General features: G+C 36.6%; 1 protein-coding gene across 4 annotated transcripts; it reads left to right on the top strand.

Annotated features, from left to right (window-relative positions):
- The first annotated feature begins 217 nt into the window (after positions 1 to 217).
- LOC128031446 (phosphatidate phosphatase LPIN1) lies at positions 218 to 21,461 on the top strand. 4 transcript variants are annotated; one of them, XM_052619718.1, is made up of 22 exons: positions 218 to 376; positions 6,201 to 6,401; positions 7,463 to 7,558; positions 9,951 to 10,252; positions 11,482 to 11,571; positions 11,858 to 11,956; positions 12,204 to 12,333; positions 12,406 to 12,691; positions 12,780 to 12,873; positions 12,965 to 13,146; positions 13,579 to 13,672; positions 13,801 to 13,870; positions 14,708 to 14,800; positions 14,975 to 15,036; positions 16,879 to 17,017; positions 17,103 to 17,251; positions 17,325 to 17,411; positions 17,504 to 17,656; positions 17,739 to 17,853; positions 18,337 to 18,440; positions 19,200 to 19,283; positions 19,398 to 19,532. In XM_052619718.1, the coding sequence occupies exons 1-21, from the start codon at positions 308 to 310 to the stop codon at positions 19,249 to 19,251; spliced, it is 2,667 nt and encodes an 888-aa protein (XP_052475678.1). In that variant the 5' UTR covers positions 218 to 307; the 3' UTR covers positions 19,252 to 19,283; positions 19,398 to 19,532. The 4 variants fall into 4 exon arrangements, with proteins under 4 accessions (XP_052475678.1, XP_052475675.1, XP_052475677.1 ...); XM_052619715.1 differs by lacking the exon at positions 19,200 to 19,283 and having other exon boundaries at positions 19,398 to 21,461; XM_052619717.1 differs by having other exon boundaries at positions 19,200 to 19,532.
- The last annotated feature ends 284 nt before the right edge of the window (positions 21,462 to 21,745 follow it).

The following is a 21,745-nucleotide window of genomic DNA, read 5'->3' as shown; positions in this document are numbered from 1 at the left end:
TATCTATACACACACACACACACACACACACACACACACACATATATATATGCTAATTGTGAGAAAGCTGTAGTGTTATCCCCTCTCTCAGAAAGGGGCTGACCGCTTGAGGCTCTTCATGCCAGTCCTCTCAAGTTTCGCTTGTGGACACCATTCCAAGAACACACTTGGTAAAATTAGTATACGAAAACACATTCAAGCCCGGTATATAACTCACTGCTCAGCCATTGGCACAAGCATTGCATAAAGACTAGTCTCAGCTTAGTAGTAAAGGCTTATTTCATATACTGGAGTGGATAATGGAATCATGATAGCGGAGGATCAAGTGGAAGGATACAATGAGAGATTCAGCCCAAATGAGACGAGCTGGACATGGGTAACAGACTGTGATTTATCAGTTCAATATTCAGTATGATGAAATAAAATACAGAAAAATGTCTGTCTGGGCCTGATACAAAAACATAATTTAATAGGTTTACTGTGTTTAAAGTTTTACTGTAGTTTTTAATAGCTTTTCAAATAGCTTTAGTGCAGCTTCATTGCTTACTCTCAATTAATTTTGTGTTGATTGTGGCCTGAATGATTATTCTAAACTGGTTTTCAAAATATGTTTCTCATTTCAAGAATGAATTATTAGTATGTTATAACAAAAGTACATATAATATGCATGGGTTTGAGATAAATGTTCTAATGCATAATTTAACATATGATTTGAATATTTATTATATTCTGATGTTTATTAATTAGTCTGTGAAATACGAGGAGTTTTGGCACCTGCGTATCAAATGTCTGTTCCGGGACAGTCATAGATAGGGACACCATGAGCTGCTTCTAGAGCCTGTTATGTGACCTAGAACCAAAGAGCACTGAGTGCGTCACTGTGTCACATTACACGAGCATTTGACCAGGGCAGACTGTCCAGTCGCTGTTTGCGTTCAACTGCTAAACAAATCCATCCTTCAAAGTGTCTGGATGTTTGTACAATGTTGTCATTAAACCAGAGCTTTTTTAATAAGCGGTAACATAAGATGTTTAATTCAAAGTCAGGCAATATCTCCAGATATCAGTGAAGGTCAGGAGCTGTATGCTGTTGCATAATCACAGCCGCTGTCATTAAAGAAGCCACTTAATGGTTAGGATTCATGATTCATGAATGATTCATTTATAATAATGCTAGCTTGTGGTTGCTACATTCAATTGAATTTTAAAAAGCAACACGCAGGTTTGTAATGATTGATGTAATCGAACCCCCTTCTGCAGTTAAATATGGCCAGTGCTACATCAAGGCTGAAATAAATGATGTAAAGCTACCAGTGCAGCAGAGCAAGAGTCTGCTTGTGCTGACCCAAAGGAAACTGTTCTGCTGGTTTTTGAGAACAGGGTCTTTAGCTTGATTGACTATAAACAAACATCAGCATGATCTTCCAGCCAAGCCTGTTCTTCCGTTTCCACTTTTACACTCCACTTGAGAGACAAGATGGTACAAATATCTATTTCCACTCATGTTCCTTCTGTGTGTTCTGGCTAGGTTCTCAAGGTTCTCAACCAAGGAATTATAAAATAATAATAATGATAATAATAAATAAGTAAACATATTTAAAATTGGCTAAAAACTATTTTAGCATGAAAGTTTAATAAACATTTAGTAATTATATGGTAACACTTTAGAATAAGGTTCCATTAGTTAATGTTAGTTAACTACTTTCGTTAACATGAACTAAGCAAGAACAATCCTTCTACAGCATTTATAAGTCTTAGTTCATGTTAATTTCAACATTTACTAATGCATTATTTAAATCAAAAGTTGTGCTTGTTAACATTAGTTAATGCACTGTGAATTACCATGAACTAACAATGAATAACTGTATTTTCATTAACTAACATTAACGAAGATGAATACATACAGTAATAAATGTATTATTCATTGTTTGTTCATGTTAATTAATACATTTAACTAATGGAACCTTATTCTAAAGTGTTACCAATTATATTAATTACCATCTAAGCATTTCAGTTTAGCACTTTTGTGTTTTTGACAGTCTGCAATCATATTGCCTGTTCATTGATTTGCTTTTTAAGCATATATTGATTTGTTTTGTATTGAATTGTTTTACATGCCTATGGTACACGATGTACTGCCCTGGGATGTCAGAAATACAATGAAAAACAGGCCCCACTTCACCGAAGAGTCTCAGTGTCAGTCTTCTCTTGTACAATGGTAAGGTCAGCAGTTTAGTCAAAACATGACCCCTGTGTCACAGACTGCTCTGGCTCTGATTGGTGGAAATGGCCCATCCCAGGCGACTCCCCCTTCCTCCCCATAAACACATTCACTGGTTTTCTTGGGAATGTATTTCCACAATCAGTCACGTGCTTTAAGCTTATAGACTGCACTGTAAAGAACCATATGGGCAGTCTTTAGGGTAGATAAGATAAGAATTACAGCTAAATATAGTAAACATTGTATTATGTTATTATATAATGACTAACAAGAAACAGCAAAACTAATCAAGATACATTATAACAATGTTAATATATATGCACAAGTGTTAATATCTTGACCACCAATACATTTTATTCATATATAGTTCTTTTAACTTTTATTGTAATCAAACAAAGCATCGGTAGTCTCCTGAGTCTCCAGCCCAGACCATCTAAATCACATTCTCCGATTCCTAGAAACCCCGCCAGTGTAACTGGAACGTACTCTAGTGTTCTGGTGTATCCTGTGGAGAAAACAACAGTTCATTGAGTGCATGCTGACAGTACGCTGTGTAATCGGATAGCTGGGCAGTCCTTGCTTTAACATGGGCAAATTCTCTTAGGTTGTACATTGCCTGAATAGCACTTCATAGAAACACACTTTACTTTAAAGTCCAGTTCTTGCTAACCATTAACTACAACTTTTGCTTAACTAAACCCTTAGTTTGCTGCGTATCAGTAGTTAGTAAGGTACAGTAGTTGCTATGTTTATTGGGTAGGATTAGGTATGTAGAATATGGTCATGCAGAATATGTGCTTTATAAATACTAATAAACAGCCAATATGATAATAATATGCTAATAAGCAAAATTTTCCCAATCTGCAAGTATGAGCAAACTAGCTGTATGGGACATAAAATACATGTAATTACAACATTTAAATGTAGATGTAGCATGCAATGGTGGTGGAATAATAATCAGTAAATCTCCACTCAAGCACCCACATATCTTTTCTATGATGACTTATAGCCACAGACACAAACTCGTTCTAATGTAAACATTCGAATGCCAGTTCAGCTGCTGCTGCTTTCCTGCCACGTGAGCAGATTGTGTGTGTGTGTGTGTGTGTGTGTGTGTGTGTGTGTGCTAAATCCATTAAACGCGTGCATTAAAAGTAATTCATTGTCAGCATTATATTTCACCACCTCGAGGGCATTTTCAGCAAACAATTAGAATGAAATAAAAATTAGGCATATAATTGTAGATTTCAGTCGATGCATTAACTGATCTGTGATTTAAAACGCAAGTACAACGAGCTGCTCGCCGTTATAATAGTCTCGAATAAACGTTAATTGCGTTAAAATAAAAAAGAAATACCTATAAATAATGTATTGTACTACACCGCTTGTTTGCGGTGTCGAATAGCACGGTAGCGTTCTTGTCGCGTTGCGTCGCATCAGTGTTTTATTGGTTCACTGTGTGAGACGTCACGACTCCAACTACAAACGTGAAAGACGCGTCGCGCGCGTTCTATTCGATACAGTAGGCAGCTTCGACTGTACTGCTGTTTGTCGTGTCCCGTAGCTAGCAATGTAGATGCGAGCAAAGGGTTAACTGTGATGTCAGCTGCAGAGGCAGGGGCTGCTACTCACCGCAAACAGTTTCCACATTGCTTTAAATAAAACACCAGCACAGTCAGACAGGGTGTCAAACGCTAGCGACAAAATACATGAGCGAAAAGCAGCGAACATCGACCGGATTCAGTCGCTTCCGAGGATCCACTAAGTACTTTTGAATGGCTGTCATCCTAACATCTCTGCCGCGTCCCACGTATGTATTTACAAGAATTTCATCCCTTCCTGGCCCCTCATATCCATCCTGTTTATAACCATTAGCAAACGTAAATGCATACACTTGTTTGGATAAACATATGTATATGCACTGTGAAGGGGGCTTGTTTTTACAGCACAGCGGATGATTGTTTACATTCATTGGGTCTGACTGTAATGATCCGTGACATTCGGTTTCTGAAGCAATTCTAAAGGTGGATTTAATTTCTATTAACTACGGTTTTTTAACGTCTATGTCATTTCTGTATTTGATATATTATCCATGATTCAGTGGTGATTGCAATGTGTGTGTGTGTGTGTGTGTGTGCATTATTCCTTTTTAATGACCTTAGCAGTGACCTCCTTGTCTGGAAGATATTATGTTATAATTAGATGAAATGAGTCTTAAAGTGTTTGTGATTATAAGCTATCATGCAGTAGTTATCCTGCAGCTCTAGTGTCAAATTAAACATTATAGAAGCATTGTACATTTGAATGATTGTACTATTATTGGCACCACTATCTAACAGCAGAACTATTGGAGCCATGTCAGTCCCATGTGACTGTGTGCATCTGTCTAAATGTGAAGGATCAGTCTGTTGTGTATAAACAATGAAGACTTGCTTGAAGGTTTTTACACAATACCAGGGTTACATCTAGGGGAACAAATTATTTGGGTTAAGAAGATTGTCAGGTTTTTCTAAAAGCCAGAGTTTTCACAGTCATGGAAATCCTAAAAAGATTAGTGACTGTGATTTCCGGCAAGTCTGTAGTGAACATGCATTCTAGTTCTGTATTCCCCCTAAAATATTTCTTTGGCTTGAAATGTTTGACCACAGGCAGCTTTACTCTGTCCTCTGAGGGTCATTTGTACAGAACTAAATATAAATGTTTAATTCTGTTGTCACCTGACAAACAAATGCAAATCTGCCCAGCAATCTCTGTAAAATAAATTGTATTCAAATCCTTTTAGTAATCATGAACAGCTGGAAAGGTCATGGGTAAGGGATTAAATTAATTGTTCAAAAAGTGTGGGAATTCTGCATCCATACAAACAAAAAATATTTTTCATTCTTCCCATTAATGACAAGTTGCTCTGCCCTGTTAGAATTACAAACGCCCTATTGTAATAGTACTAATAGGATTTTTTTATTATTATTATTGCAGACATTTGCAATTATCTAATTTCTTTAAACAATACATGTTGTGCACTACAGAGAGGCAGTAGTTTTCTGGGTTTGTAGAGCATGCCAGAAGCAGGCATTATTAATAAACCCTTAGCAATGCTTAAGGAACACCTTTTTTGAGCAATGTCATTGTATCTACCGCTTGCAGTCTTAGGGGGTTCTATGATATTTTACCTTTCACCTAAATAGCCAAAGAGATCTTGGCTCGAGTTGAGCAAGACAGCATGTTTTTATTAGAGCTAGTTCACGCTATAGGTTTTTTCTTCTCCATTTAGGCTGCAGCTGCAAAATTTCACACAATCGAATACTGTTTATTGTAGAGATGTTTAATTTTATCATACTCACTAAACACTCACAGATGGCTCATCAACATCACAGTTGCCTTTACATACTTAATTGTGCACTTTCACACAGACAGCTAAAGGGGCTGATGTTGCTAAACAATTACATTATTTTGTTTATTTGGTTTAGTGAAATGTGTTAATGCAGTTTAAGGTAAAAAAAAACAAAAAAAACATGAAAAGTGAGGTGTAAGCTGATTGGCCAGCTATTCATGTCATTGTGATTGGCCGAATACCTCAAACATGTGATGTAAATGTTACACCCCTTACCATACTGTAATGCGTCTCCCGGTCCAACGAGACAAAACCAACAAAACCCATTACAAACGAGGTATTTGTAGCATCCAGTGGGGACATAATTACTGATTATAATGACTAATACTGTCTTTTTATGCGCTGCATCGCGCTGCGTAAACATTAAACATTGTCTTACTTTTGTGATCAGAGAAACGACAAACAACAAGCGCTACTCTACACTGCTCAAAACTCTTGTTTGAATCATCTAAACTTTTATTAAACATGAACATTTCTGGAACATAGTAACAAAACAAAAAAAAAGAGAGAGATTTTAAGATGATTTTAAGGTGTTTATTTGAGCAGTTTCATGTTTGCCTTTAAAAGCTTGACATCTCTCTATTTCAGAGCCAGACCATGAATTACGTGGGTCAGCTAGCCGGTCAGGTTTTTGTGCAGGTGAAGGAGCTGTACAGAGGCCTTAACCCCGCCACCCTGTCCGGCTGTATCGATGTAATTGTGGTGCGTCAGCCCGACGGAAGTCTGCAGTGTTCACCTTTTCACGTCCGTTTCGGCAAGATGGGAGTGCTGCGCTCCCGGGAGAAAGTGGTAAGCACTAGCTTAGACATGTTTTATGGTGGCAGCATATGGAATTTTTCATATTTTTGCAGCATACCATTTCATTGATTCAACTCGTGTGTGTTAAATTGTTATTTCACACCCCCTCTTTATTTGCTTTTGAGGTTGTTTGCCATGTTACAGAAGCACATTCGAGCCTCTGGGAGAACCAATGAATGCATTTATATGCATATTTTTGAACCGATTATGCTTGTGAAAATGCATGTGGTTTCCCTTTATTGACATAATGACATAAATGGCTTGAGAATAAACTGATCAAGACTAGATATTTATCCATTACCCTTATTTCACCTGGCATGCAAACACTTTATTAACCTGCACCCAATTGGCTTACTCAAGTGCTCATGTGCGATATGTAACTGGAAAGCGCCCTTATATGGCAGATTTAAGCTCTGACTCAAACTCTGACTTTTTCTTGACCCAAGAAATATATAAAAAAAGCGTCCTCATCTTGTGCAGCCAAAGGACAGGTGGATTTGTAGATTGTACGCACAAAAATGTTCTGTATTATTATTATTTGTATTATTTTATTTTTTTGCCATTTCCCATTCATTTCCTATGGTTGGTCATTTTTGACTGAAGACCATGAGTGTGACTATTTTCTATGAGCACTTAGCTTTTTTGAATCACGCTTTCAATTTATTTTGGTTGTTCACATATCAAGTGCCCTGAAAGTCACCAAGTTTCATACCATTCCAATGAAGCTACAATGTTTAAATATTCAAAATGTAAAATTCTTCGGTCAAAAGGGTTAAAAAATATCTTAATTTGTCTTCTGAAGATTAACAGAAAAAAGTGACATAATTTGATTAATCTTTGAACTGTACATTTCTGCTATACATACATAACTTTTATCAAAGCCATGGACATATGGTCATAAATGTAGTCTTTGAAGTTTTAGACTTGTAGGAAAAATGTTGTTTTATGATGGGATAAAACTAGCATTGTCATTGGCCTTGTGTTGCACATGGCTTACTGTTGTAAATTGTCTTTATTATAGTGACAGCAGTGCATGTTCCCTTTCTCCTCAGGTTGACATTGAGATAAATGGGGAGCCAGTCAGTTTACATATGAAACTAGGTGAAAATGGAGAAGCATTCTTTGTCAAAGAAACAGAAAGTGATGAGGTGAGTACTGGGGTCCTGTACCAAACAATAAATTGTTGCATTGTTTTATTGCAGCCAAGGTTCATTGTGTACTGAGAAATGTAACATATGCAAGTATGTACAGTACGTATGCATGTCTCCTCATGAATACCATATCTTGAAATCTGAACTTGCTTACTGGAAACAATCCTACCACATGCATTCTGCGACCCGAGCGTGAACACTTTGCTCTAGAACAGACCCTTTCTGCCAAGGCCACTGTTGTCCTGTCTAAAACAGCACCCGTCTTTATGCTTCCCAAGCTTGAAAGAAAAAGCCCGCCAATTTAAAGGGCAAAGTAATGCACCGGAGAAAAGCCCTGAAACACGTCCCCATTACTTTCTGACCACAGATGGTTTCTTGCTCATCACAGGAACAAATGCCTGAAATGAATATCTGTTGAGGTACATTGCGTTCGGTAAGTGCTAGAATGGTTGCCCTCATGTGGAACATTCTGTCTCCTTTTTTTAAAAAGAGAGATGCACTTGTGCTAGTGTTACTAAAATAATGCTCTCTCTACATACAGCTGTGTAACAATATTATGTGCTCGCTAAATTAAGTCATTCTTTATGCCAGCAGAATCACTGTCTATTTGTCTGAACCGGTTTAGATGTTTGTGCTTCATTTGACTAAATATAGCCAGTAGCAAGCAGAGAGCTATCACCGGATTGCATTCACAGGAATGCTAAACTCCTGAATGGCGTCATTTATGTTAATATGATATTCTGTTATGAATACAAGTGTAACACTTCTAGAAAAGGACATTTAACACATTGGATACTATGATGTGGCATTTTAGGAGATGATGTTCTACAGATGTAATGGCTTGTAAGTTTCATATTCATATAATTTTAATACTCTTTGATTTCTTAGCAATGCACATCTAATTGTAAATAAAATGCAAATGTTTTAAACATAAATTATTAAAACCCTTTATTTATTAGCAGTGAACATTAAATAAACATCCACATTAAAAAAATGTAATCAGATTAAATGTTTAAATCTCTTTATATTATTTATTAGCAATGAACAATAAATACAATTAAATATAATTCTAAATGTATCACATGAAACAAAATTGTTAGAAAATGTATATGTTTTATATGTTAAACATTAGCTACTTTTCATGCAATATTACTTTCATACATAAACTGGTTGTTGCTGTTTTTTTTTTTTGGGGGGGGGGCATTTTTTGCCTTTATTTTCTCCTTTATTACCAATGACAGTGGAGAAAGTGTGTTTTAAACAAGTATGACACATACATACATACACACTTCATATCCTTGTAATGATGTATGACAGTTTTACCTCAACATACTGTGTTTAGTCTTTTAGCAATTTTAAAATAGCATTTATTAATGCAGAAGAGCCTTTTTCACTGAAGTGCAGTGAACTTGGGATTGTCTTGTTGTCGGTACAAAAGATTAAAGCAGCTGAGGGGGATTTCTTTTTCATGGAATACCATACACAAAATGTCAGATTATATTACTCAAATGAGTATCCTGAGAAGGTAACCTCTGCCAACCTCAACCAATGGCATTAGTTTGTGGTCCGACTAACTTTATCCTCTCCTCCTTTAATGAAAAGTGATTTTAAAGTGCTCAAGAACTCTGGTTTTCTGTATTAGTTAATGTGATGGTTCCAGCTGTTGTATAGTCAGTGTATCTATTTGTGTTGTGGTGATAATGTTAAGTAGAGCTAGACTTGATTATGGTCTGTCTGCTTCAATGGGAGTGATAACTGATATATGAGCCGGCAGTGTTGGCCGTCTGGTTCTCAAGGGCAATTGAGTGACTTAAACAACTGAACATTATGTTATCATATATTTATTTGCAGCTATGCACTTATGTCTTCTAAAACCATGACTTAGAGACAGTTCAGAGCTGTGGCACATGCATGCATTTGTCTGTAATGAAAGATGCAGTGATCTGTCACAAGGCATTAGGGTCACAGTGTTGTGCTTCTGGAATTAAGGTGGACACAGTCAAACTAAATACATGGTTAGAGTCTACATTCATGGTTATATGAGTAAGTGGTTGTGTTTGTAAATATACAGTGTTTTTGTAAGGGAACTGTTTGCCTACAACACACTTTACCAGGGTCTAATATTAACTTTTTGCAACACCTGCCAGTAGTGGGTGAATTATGACATTTTACAGGCCATAAATATTTCTCAGTGGTAATGGAACTACATAGTTAACATTATTTAATTTTTTTCACCAATATTTTACTTTGAATAGTTTTTTTTTTTTAGAATATTTGCTCCAAATAGATCTAGATGTTTTCCTCCAAAGATTGAAAAATAAAAACCTTTAAAATGCAGAAACTCCCTAAAGAATGCCTACATTTAGTACTATAATTTCTCTCTCTTCAGGAGATGGTGCCGTTGCACTTGGCTACATCGCCCATAATTTCAGAGGGCTCTGCCCTCATGCAGGCCCAAGTTGGAAAAGGCCTGTCCCGTCTGTCTGAGTCTGGAAACGGAACCTCCATTCAAACCCTGGGCCCCATGCAGGCCCCTGGTGAAAGTTCATTAATGAAGAAGCGAAGGAAGAGGAGAAGAAAATCTCAAGTAGACAGCATAAAGCGAGAAGACAACGGAGACTTTTCTGAAGATGAGGACATGTTTCCCATTGAAATGAGTTCTGATGATGATACAGTGGCTGCAGGAAGCAGGTCAGAACAAACAGTAGATATGGAGAACGTTTTTTATTTGAGAAGTAATATTACACATGACTTTCATGTCATTCTAAAGCTGTATTTTCCATGCAACACAAAAGCAGAAATTTTGAACAATGTCCATGCCACTCTTTTCTATACCAGGGGGTGTCAAACTTAAAAAAATTAGTTTTGAGAGCTGAGATCGATGGTGTCTTTGAAGCATGTCAGCCCCTGGTCACCATTCACTTTCGCTGTATGTGGGTTAAAGGGGATAGTGGTCTTACCAAGATCTCACACTGAATCTAAATCCCACTTTTCAGTTCAGCCTAGCCTAACAAGAGATGTGGAGCTTAATTTATTTCCTGTACAGAGCATAGAACATGCAACATTTAGGACAGATGGATCTGAGAATGCAGAGAGATCCTCCTCCTCTTGACTAATTTGAAAACACTGCATATTATGTGATTGCAGTGGCATAATTTGTTTGCTGGAATGAATCCGATTGCAGTGGTCTTGTGATGTGGGCTGTGTCTGTTTGTTCACTCTTCGAATAAGCTCTGCAATGGAGAGAGAGAGGCTAAGTCGAGAAAAAGAGGTCGCCAGTCCTATTGCTCAAGTAAACAAGCGGCTCAAACACCCCCTCCAATGTTTTTCCACGAAATTCATGAAACCATGCCAGTTCTGGCCTCGGCTCGAGGGGAGTCCTTTGTAATGCTGGGCAATCTAGCAATACCCCCGCATATCTGAGAAAAGAAATGATTTGCAATATAAGCCAGTTTAACATCATAAATATCCTTTTCCCTTCTTTCACTCCCAGTGGACCACAAGTTATGTATTTTATCTGTTCAATCTGGATAAGCAAGTTAAAAGTCAATCTTGAAGTGCACTGCATGCTTTGCATTACCAAGAACCTGCTTCCCAGGTTCCAGTAATCGATTTAAAAAGTGACAGTAAAGACCGCTGGGAAAACACTGCTCACAAGGCCAAAAAGAGTCAGCTGGGAATGAATCTAAACTCAAGAATGTGTTGCTCGGCAAAGCAGCAGTTTGAATCCAGCTCTTTGGAAACCCCACAATGCTCTCTGTCTTCCTAGAATAATGAGTCTGTTGAAGACAAGCACTGCAGATTATCCCTGGCTAAATCTATATGCATGGAACGTAAATGTACTTGACTAAATGTACTAAATGTATACAATGTCTTACTTTTACCTCCTGCGTGTTTGCCTATACTGTATGTGTTTTCAGAGCCATGTCACGTGAGCTATTTGCTGAGCAGGTGAAAGGAACTAGCAGCACATACACACAGTCTGAAGAGAACTGGACGGCTGTTCAAAGGTATGCCACTTAAGACTTCCTACTTGCACCCACATTACATATTATGAAAAACTAAGTAACAATTGCAAAATACAGTCACAAATTTGAAGTAAAGAGAATGAACATACCACATATACAATACATAGCAAAAGATACAACAATTAAGCCTGTGACGTGGAAAAAAACTGAAATTCCAAAATGTGTATGTCAGACTTATTATTATGCTTATACAGTATATTATTTATTTTATATATGAAATTCAAAATCATGGACATTTGAAAATAAACCTTTGTTTTCTGAGCAACAGCAAAGTGTTGGGGAAGACCTGCTCTTTACCCATTCCCACCAGTTCAGGATTATCCATTTCCTGCCCTCAACAAACAGCCATGTTTCAGTCCACACACAGGTAAATCGCTAAACAATGTAATTCAACTTTAAACAAAGCCATAAACAGTAACTTAAGCTTTAAAAGCCTTACATTTCTCTAATGTATTGTCATGATTTTTACTGTTTGTCAAGCATGGTATTCAGTTTTGCAATACAAGTAATTAACAGTTGAAGGCATTGTTCCTATCTTATTTCACAACAGCTGTATAAATACAAATCTACAGTTAATCCAAATGTTTCTCAACATCTCTCGTTTCTCCTTACAGCAGCCCAAATGGCTCCTTGCCATCCACACCCAAGAGTGACTCCGAATTGCTGACCAGCCAGAGGAGAGAAGGGAAACCGGACAACCCTGAGATGCTCTGGACGTGGGGAGAGCTGCCTCATGCTGCAAAGGTACAATATTCACTAGACATGCCACATTAACAAATGTGAAGCAGCTAACTCAACGTCTTTCTTTTTCCACAGCCATCATTCCTGCAGCCCATTTCAGAGCCTATGGTGGTGACCTCAAGATCAATCCCACCATCTGAAAGCAGACACTTCAGAGCCATCACTGGAGATGCAATGGTTGAGTCTCAGGGCAGTGATGTGTATGTGCCTGATCTCAAGGATGAAGAGGCAACATCTGTCGCTGCTGTAGATGCGGAGGCCATCAGTGCTGCAGCCCATCTCATCACAGACCTAGAGGAGGGGCGGCACAGTCCTGGAGCTCATGCCATTAGCAAGACAGACTCTCCATCCAAGAAAAAAGGTATGTAACCTTTCATGATAAAGTTACAAAGCAAAACATATGCGGCTACTTTTTAAAACATGCAATGCCATACTACATCAATTCCTAGACAAAAGGAGCCGGCACCTGGGATCAGATGGAGTATATCTGGATGACATCACAGAGTTGGAGCCTGAGGTGGCAGCCTTGTACTTTCCAAAGAGGTACATTTTCACTTGTTCATTTATGATCCAGATGTAATCTAACTTTTTTAAAATGATTTTTAATTGTCAAATTTATTTTTTTGTTGCTCAGTGATGGAGCAACTTCTGTGAGGGGTGGGGCAGATCCGAGAAGTGCCAATCAGTCCCCTCAGTCAGTGGGCAGCAGTGGGATGGACAGTGGGGTGGACAGCTTTTCTGACCAGTTAGGAGACTTGCCTCATATTGCCATCTCTCTCTGTGGAGGACTGTCAGAAAACAGAGAGATCACCAGAGGTAAAAGGACAAGTTATGATGTACCTTTAAACAACTATTAAAAAGTTTGGGGAAGGTAATGTTATTTTAATGTTTTCAAAAGCATGTTTTTATTTAAAAAAACTGCTTTTTTTAAATAAAAATACAGTTAATGCAGCAATATTGTGAAAATATTATTACAATTTAAAATACATTCTTTTTTGTTTTATAATTTAATATATTTAAAAATGTAGCTTGATGTAAAATGTCATTACTGTCACCTTTGAACTTGGTGAATTACTTTTCACCGAGTATGCATTAAATCTTACTGAGCCCAAACCTTTCAGTGGTAGTGTAAAATCATGTATTTTCAGTAGCTGTTCTGTGATTCTGTAGGCTCTGTATTAACATCCAGTTTTTTCTAGATTTCATTAGCTGGGGAAGTCATTAAGCCATTAAATCTTTCATTCACAGAGGAATTCGAAGAACGAGCCATATCTTATCAGGAGTTTGCAGATAATCCATCTATTATTGATGATCCCAACCTGGTCGTAAAGATTGGCACCAAGTATGTCATAATCCTTAAATCCTAAAAACATATATAATGTATTTTATTAAGATGCTGACAAAATACTCTTAATTAAGTCATTTATTACATTTCTCAGTTATTTCACACATTTTGTTCTCTCCACAAAGGTATTATAACTGGACCACAGCCGCTCCTATTGTACTCGCCATGCAGGTTTTCCAGAAGCCCTTGCCAAAGGTAAGGACTGCATAAACAACACCTTCATGTACATAAAGCTCTTCAGCTCTTCAACCAACACTGACCATGTCGTCTTATATTAGTTTAAATAAAGCTTAACATCTGAACTTGTTAATGTCAAAGTCAGACATTATAGTAATGCCATTCGAAGTAAAATATTTGAAATAAATAAATTACAGTGATTTGAAATTAAACTAATAACTTTATTTATTTGAGGGTGGAATTCATGTGCCCCCTGCAGGTGGATTAAAACAAAGAAACTGTTCATTTGGAAACATCATTGTCCTGCATATACAATAAAAAAATCACTGGATGTGTCTCACTTTTTAATATTTATAATTATTTGGACACCTTTTTATTTAAAACTCATTACTAACTATTACCAAATGCATAGCATGGATTAAATAGATGATGAAATACATCACAGTGATTGAAAATACTGTTTTGTTTCTGTATTGTTTGTCTTCTCAAGTGTCCAGCTAGTGTTTCATGGCTTTTTAAAGTCCTTGTGTATACTACACCCCGGCTCTCATGGCACTCCAGGGCATTTAAATTTGTCTCTTCCCTCCTCCTTGCTTTTCGTTTCTTTTTTTTTAATTGATCTCCCCCATCCCATCCCATTGTGCACCATTGCACTAAGTATTCCTGCCTGAGTTATGTCTATTCTGCTCTTGGTTTCTTCACATACTGTTTTCCTAGTGTGTTCGGCTCTAGTCCTGTACGTCTTTATGAATTTTTTGTTGATTTATTAGCTGCATGTTTGTTCAGTCACAGTCATCCATTTAATCATTTAGTTTTTGAGTTTTGAGTATCAGGGGCTCTGTGCATTTGCTCCAGGCCACTGTGGAGAACATCATGAAGGAGAAGATGCCCAAGAAAGGAGGACGCTGGTGGTTTTCATGGAGAGGCAGAAACAACAGCTCCAAATCCGTATGTTTGCATTATTTTATATAGGAAATAATTGTGCATTGAATATAATGGTGAAATGTTACCAGTGAATGTTATTCCAATACTTCCAGACTTTGCAGGTTTGCAAATATTATATATGCAAAAAAGCACGCAAATCAAAATGTAACAGAATTACTATCATTCATACCGCAACAGGAATCAGCATCTGACCAGATTGAAGGTGGAGAGGATTCTATAAGAACAGCATCTGTGAGCAGGTACCTAATGAATCATATTTAGAAATAAAACAGTCTCAAAACACAATTAAGCCTTTAGAAACTCTATTAAAAACAGAATTAGCTTGAGCTGTTACACATACATACAGTTAGCCCATGCATGTGCTGAAGTTGAGTACCAAAAATGTCAACAGAGATCTCACAATAGCTAAAGAGAATATATATTGTATTACTTTAGAAAGGCTAAGGCTATATGAAGATTTCTAAGACATTAAAAACTCCTAGAGACACAGTTCTCAGCCTTTTCCCTTAGCTTAAAGTGTGTTTTACCAGAAAACCTTTGAGGGCGTTGAAGAAAAAGCACAATATCATAAAATGTTTAATCAGAAAATCTGCAATGTTAAGCCATAGACTTGCAAGATGACTCGATGAAAGGAGGAAAACCATTTCAATGCAGCGTGTAAGAAGAACACTAGACAAGTGTGGCCTTTATGTTGAGGCATCTTGCAGAATACCACTCTTGATCAAGAAGAACAAAAGGCAGACTTGAACTTGATGAAATCAATTTGTGTAGGCATGTGGAGCTCTGGAGGAATGTTTTATGGGGTGATGTGACCAAACTGGAACTTTTTGGATCCATGGATCAGCTGTATGTCCACTGTAAAACAGGCAAAGCTCAGGTGGATCAGTCTAGTTATGGGGTTTCTTAACTGTAGCAGGAAGTAGAAACCATGACTGTATGATGGACATCATGGGTTCTTTGAAGTATCAGGCCATTTTGACAAGAATTGTGATGCCTTTGGTGCAAAGACTGAAGCTGATGTTCAGTGGACTTTCCTGCAGGACAGTCATCCCAAATTACAATCCAAATCTACTTCTGCTTGGTTCAGTGATCAGACATAGACTGTTCTTGAGTGGCCTGTTCAGTCTCCAGAATTTAATTCTCATTGAAAATATCTGGTTGAATTTAAAGAAAGCAGTGGTCAATGGGAAAACCAAAGATTATCAGTGATCTGGAAGCTTTTTCAGGCAATGAATGGGCCAAGACTGTAGTAGAGAGGTGACAGAAGCTTCTAAGCACTTACAGACAGTGTTAATTGGTGATTTTAAAGAATAAAAGTTTCTACACAAAATTTGAGTTTTGGGGGGTTGAATAATTTTGAACAAATGTTTAGAGACAATTTGAATTTCATCATGATTCATCAGCATTCCATTCTCATAATCACTCAAAAGTGTATTAACAAACGTTCTCTAATACTTTACTGATGCCTTTGTTAAATTGCTTTCATAAACTTTTGTTTGCCGCAGCAAAATGCCTTGCAGGTCAAAAGGGGTTGAATAATTTTGATTGCAACTGTATATTTTGGCTATTAGATGACAGGCTCATCTTCTGCACTTTTTGGTCATTTTTCACCTTAAGTGAAGTTATAAATATGATGTTGTTAGGTCCTGTTCACACCGACACAAATTTTTGGCATGAAAATTTGGTTCAGTTTTTGCACTTGATATATATATTCTAACCAAAAACTGCATGGTATAACACAACACCAAATAAAAGAGTACAGAAAAACAGTTTGTGAGCACCAAATTTTATTGGGTGGCCAGTTTCTTTGAAGTGCAGTGGAAATGAGATTTTGTTTTACTTTCCTTTAAAAAGTGATGCATTGATGGCATGCACATTTTTGTGTCTGTACAGATACATTAACAGCCATTCATTCAAATTAAAACATTTATTGCGCCAATTTTTTTGCACTAAACGTTCATGTTGGTGTGAACATGTCTTTCATTAAGGTCTCTCACATCCAATACTGAGAATGTAGATTATTTATAAGGTACACAACACTTTCATTTTAACTGTGGACTGGCTGGTGGTGTTTTTCATAGGTTGAAGGATGAATCATCATCCAGTGAAGATGACAGTGGAGGTGCTAAAGAGAATCCTGTGAGCAATCAGCCTGAAGTTCTCCACAGCACTGGAGGCCACTGCTACAGGAAGACTCTTCGTTTGTCTTCAGAAGAGCTAGTAAGCATCTCATTTTCCACAAAGCCTGTAAAGTCAGTCACAGACTATGCTATAGAAACCCACGCTACAAACATATTCTTTACAGGCCAGTCTGCACTTAAAAGATGGCCCCAATGATGTGGTCTTCAGTGTCACCACCCAGTACCAGGGCACGTGCCGCTGTGAGGGCATGATTTATCTGTGGAACTGGGATGACAAGATAGTGATTTCAGATATTGATGGCACCATCACAAGGTGAGACTACTCAAGACAACTTTTTATGGCAATGTAATGGGTTTGTCGGATTAAATTTCTAAATCTCCTTCAGGTCTGACACCCTTGGCCACATTTTACCCACTCTGGGTAAAGACTGGACCCATCAGGGCATTGCCCGTCTCTACCACAGAGTCAGCCAGTGAGTCCCACATCACAGAGAGAGCATGCACATCTATTAAATGTGAGCTCACTTTGAAATGTCTAATATATCTTATTATCTTTGGCAATCAGGAATGGCTACAAGTTTATGTACTGTTCAGCGCGGGCGATTGGCATGGCTGATATGACCCGGGGTTACCTGCACTGGGTTAATGAGAGAGGCACCATGCTACCCATGGGACCTGTGCTGCTTAGTCCCAGTAGTCTGTTCTCTGCATTTCACAGGTTGTACACACAAAACATGTATAGGCTTTACAAAACTGTGAGAATGCCATATTGTAACTGATTTCTTTTCTTTTAATTTAAGGGAGGTCATTGAGAAGAAGCCAGAAAAGTTTAAAATTGAATGTCTGACCGACATTAAAAACCTGTTCTATCCAAACACAGAACCCTTCTATGCTGCTTTTGGAAACAGAGCCACGGTAAGTACTAGTAGCAAGAACTGCTAACATTATCTTCAGCTGATATATGTGTCTTACGTCAATGGGTTAAATTTGTAGAAATAGCCAAAAACACACTGTATGGGTCAAAATGATTGATTTTTTCTTTTACGTCAAAAATCATTAGGATATTAAATAAAGATCTTGTTCCATAAAGATATTTTATAAATTTCCTATCTTGAAAATATCAAAACTTAATTTTTGATTAGTAATATGCATTGCTTAGAACTTAATTTGGACAACTTTAAAGGAGATTTTCTCAATATTTAGATTTAGATTGCACCCTCAGATTCCAGATTTTCAAATCATTGTATCTCGGACATATTGTCCTTTCTTAACAAATGATACATTAATGGAAATCTTATTTAATTGTCTTTCAGATGATGTATAAATATAGACCCTTATGACTGGTTTTGTGGTCCAGTGTCGCATATCCAAATTTCTAACGAATGTTCTTCTCTCCAGGATGTTTATTCATATAAAGAGGTTGGAGTGCCTTTAAACAGAATATTCACTGTGAATCCTAAGGGAGAGCTCATCCAAGAACATGCAAAGACCAACATATCATCGTAAGTGAATGCAACTGTTCTGGATCTGATGAAAACATTTCTTTTCTCAATGTAAAAAACAGAATAATAAATAAAATAGAAAAATCACACGTTACCGTAATATAATTAATTAGGGGTGTGATGAGTTCTCGTGCCACGTGACAATATCCTCATGCAGAGCTTTCAGATATATTTGCATTACACTGGTCCTTTCACCACTGGTATATTATGTTCACATCAGGCAAGTGGCCGCATGATAAGCAGGAAAATTCTGCAATGTATTCTTTATTCCAGTCATAAATACAGAATTCACAGTTTTACGCAGAATGTCGTGGAATTTGTAAACTAGAAAAAATTTGGCAACCAAATTTGGCTGAAACGGGTGAAAAATATCCAACTGTGTCGGATATGGGTTCGGGTCGGGTCGGACACAGGGAAACACGGGTCTAAACACGGTTTCAAAACAGTCACGTGCAAAGTAAAAATAGGCCTACGTTCCATTTTTTTTAAAAATCACCACGGCGCAAACGGCTGCTTGAGTCATTAGTTAACAGACGTTAAGATCAGTTAAGATTAGCCAAGATCATATATATATGTGTGTGTGTGTGTGTGTGTTGTCAATTATATTTATACTATTTATATGTGCAACTACTTGCCTGTCAGTTGTGTTTGTGGAAAAATCTTTTAAAATAGAAAAAAATATTAAAATAGATGTTTAATTTCATAAAGTACCATCTGATTTCAAAATGCACCTACTTTTTTGCATTTTGTGTTTTTCAGTTGTCTCGTCTCCTCTCGTGGGATAAGTATCTCGTCACACCCCTATAATTAATGCATCTGGACATTTCACATTTAAATATTTTTGTAATTTCCATTATTATCAATTATTCTTGTTATACACTAACATTAGGTGTCCAATAGTTTGGAGTTTGTCAGTCTGACAGTAAATTAATTCATATATTCTTGTGTATTTTACAGTTATGAACGTCTGTGTGAGGTTGTGGATCATGTCTTCCCTCTTCTGATAAGAGGGAACACCACTGACTTCCCCTGTTCAGACACCTTCAGCCAGTTCACCTTCTGGAGAGAGCAGTTACCAGAGGTAGACAAGCAGGATCAACATGCCAAGAGCAGCTGAAAAAAGATCAAATGCCCTACAAACTCAGCTCTTAACACTGCACTGCCATAGGTATTCCTCTTCGCACAAGCAACTTAGCACTTTGCAGACCGCATGCCGCCCTCTGCCTGTCCTTTTAATATTATTTTACATTTTTAGTTTGTGCTAGTGTTTTTTTTTTTAACTTGAAATAATCTGAATCTGGTAGGATATTATTATATATATATACTTTTTATTAATGAGGTTACAGCTATTTTAAAGTGCCAAATGCATTATTCATAACCAAGGTAATTACATTATGCTATTAAAAAAATGGTCTATTGGCTTTTTCCAAGGTAGTAAAGATATATGAGGGAATACAGTTATTTTAGTACATAGTATAAAACGTTTTTGAGCATTAAAACATGATGAGAGATTTTCATTAAATTAAATAATAATAATAATAATAATAAATAAACTCAGCTGTAGGTATAAAAGCCAGCTTTAGTACTGTATATCTCAGGTGATACAGAATTTACACAAGGTACTCTTTTAAAACTTAAAGTGACCTTTCATAAATTATTTTACTACTCCATTTCCTTAACAACAAAATTACAAATGCAAGTGGATCGGTGTAATTGTGTCATCCTGGACAACATTTTACCATATACACACTTTACGTTTTGCCAAAAAACATATTATTATGAGGTAACTTTGCATTCCTTATTATATGTGTGTATGTTAAGTTTGCAACTCTTACCAGCAAATATGAATCATGCAGGAACTGATTTTGTCATACCTCATACCTATTAGCATGTTAAAGAAAAACAAACTAGACAAAAGCAAACAACAATGCAAAGATCACTCAGGTCATGAAGTATTTCCTACCTGTATTAATTCCTTTATATTAACGAGATATCTATTACATCTTAATCCCTTTCAATAAATATATATATATATATATATATATATATATATATATATATATGTATATATATATATATATATATATATATGTATATATATATATATATATATATATATATATATATATATATCACACCTGAGAAAAAAAACGTTTTTTTTTTTTTTGCTTATTTGAGTAATTAAGAATATAAAATCTCCTGATTCATACTGAATGCTATTGTTAATTTTTTTTTATATATATAATCTTTATATTCTACCACCACTAACACCTCTACCCAATTGTGTATTGTTTTTGTCTTTAAATTAAAGGATGAAACGGACTGTATTATAAAAGCACTGTATAATGAAATATAAGACTTGTGTGATGCATAAATGGACAAGCTCTTGTGTATTCTCAAGTCTGTGGTTTTCCATGGTTATAAAGAAGCACATTAAATAAGCACTGATGTGATGCATGAATGATGAAGGGGCTTTAGGGATTGATTTATGTGTATTTTAATGTTAACCGTCTTATTATTCCGCAAAGAAAAAAAAAATAAAAGAAAAAAAGAGTATATGAAATGTATGTGTGCAACGTGAAAATGCAATTTGTACTGATCTCTAATTGGTTCAGTTCGTAATACAAAATGATTATAATGTCAGATGACTGCTACAAACACTGTGAATGATCAGGTCAAACATTGTAGATTGTTTCTGCTCTTTCTACCTGTCTTACATCTTCAGTTCATTGAGATTTATTACTTTAAACAAAAAAACAAAAAAAAGAAACCTGAATAATATAAGACTGTGTAATATGTTTTCTGTTCACTTGAATTGTAACACCAATAACATTCAGTTGCAATAGCTTTTGTTCTGTTTGCAGTCTCTATGGAGTTTTATAATCTTTCTGTGAAAGATCTTGTTGCCTAGGTTGTGGCGGTTAGTTTGTTTGTCGAGATGTAAAAACTTTGGTTGCATGTATATTTTAAGATGCCAAATCTCAGTAAGTAAATTAAAATCTCATAACATGAATCAAAAAACATGCTTCCTTGTTTGTCTGAGCTGTACTTAAAGGGGGGGGGGGGGGGGGGGAAATGCTCATTTCCACTCAACCTATAGAGTAGTACTGCATCCTTCATATCTCCAAAAAGTCTTTAGTTTTATTATATTTATAAGAGAAAAATAGTCTGTGCCGATTTTTTTCGGAAAAACACGAGCAGCTGTAGGCGTGACGTGTGGGCGGAGCTAAAGAATCACAAGTGTGAGTAGGCTTTTGCGTTGAGAGCATTTGGAAGTTGTGACAAACAAACCATGGCTAACAGTC

This window comes from Carassius gibelio, chromosome A17 (genome assembly GCF_023724105.1).
Source record: "Carassius gibelio isolate Cgi1373 ecotype wild population from Czech Republic chromosome A17, carGib1.2-hapl.c, whole genome shotgun sequence".
Lineage (NCBI taxonomy): Eukaryota > Metazoa > Chordata > Actinopteri > Cypriniformes > Cyprinidae > Carassius > Carassius gibelio.
Note: the sequence above shows the minus strand (reverse complement) of the source record. Positions and strands in the feature narration are given on the sequence as shown.

Bases quoted from the DNA above. Each gene is read 5' to 3' on its own strand.
- LOC128031446 (XM_052619715.1), top strand. From the start codon at position 308: ATGATAGCGGAGGATCAAGTGGAAGGATACAATGAGAGATTCAGCCCA. The intron at 11,957-12,203 runs GTAAATCGCTAA...TTCTCCTTACAG, and splicing joins ATGTTTCAGTCCACACACAG to CAGCCCAAATGGCTCCTTGC. The intron at 17,854-18,336 runs GTAAGTACTAGT...TCTTCTCTCCAG, and splicing joins CTTTTGGAAACAGAGCCACG to GATGTTTATTCATATAAAGA.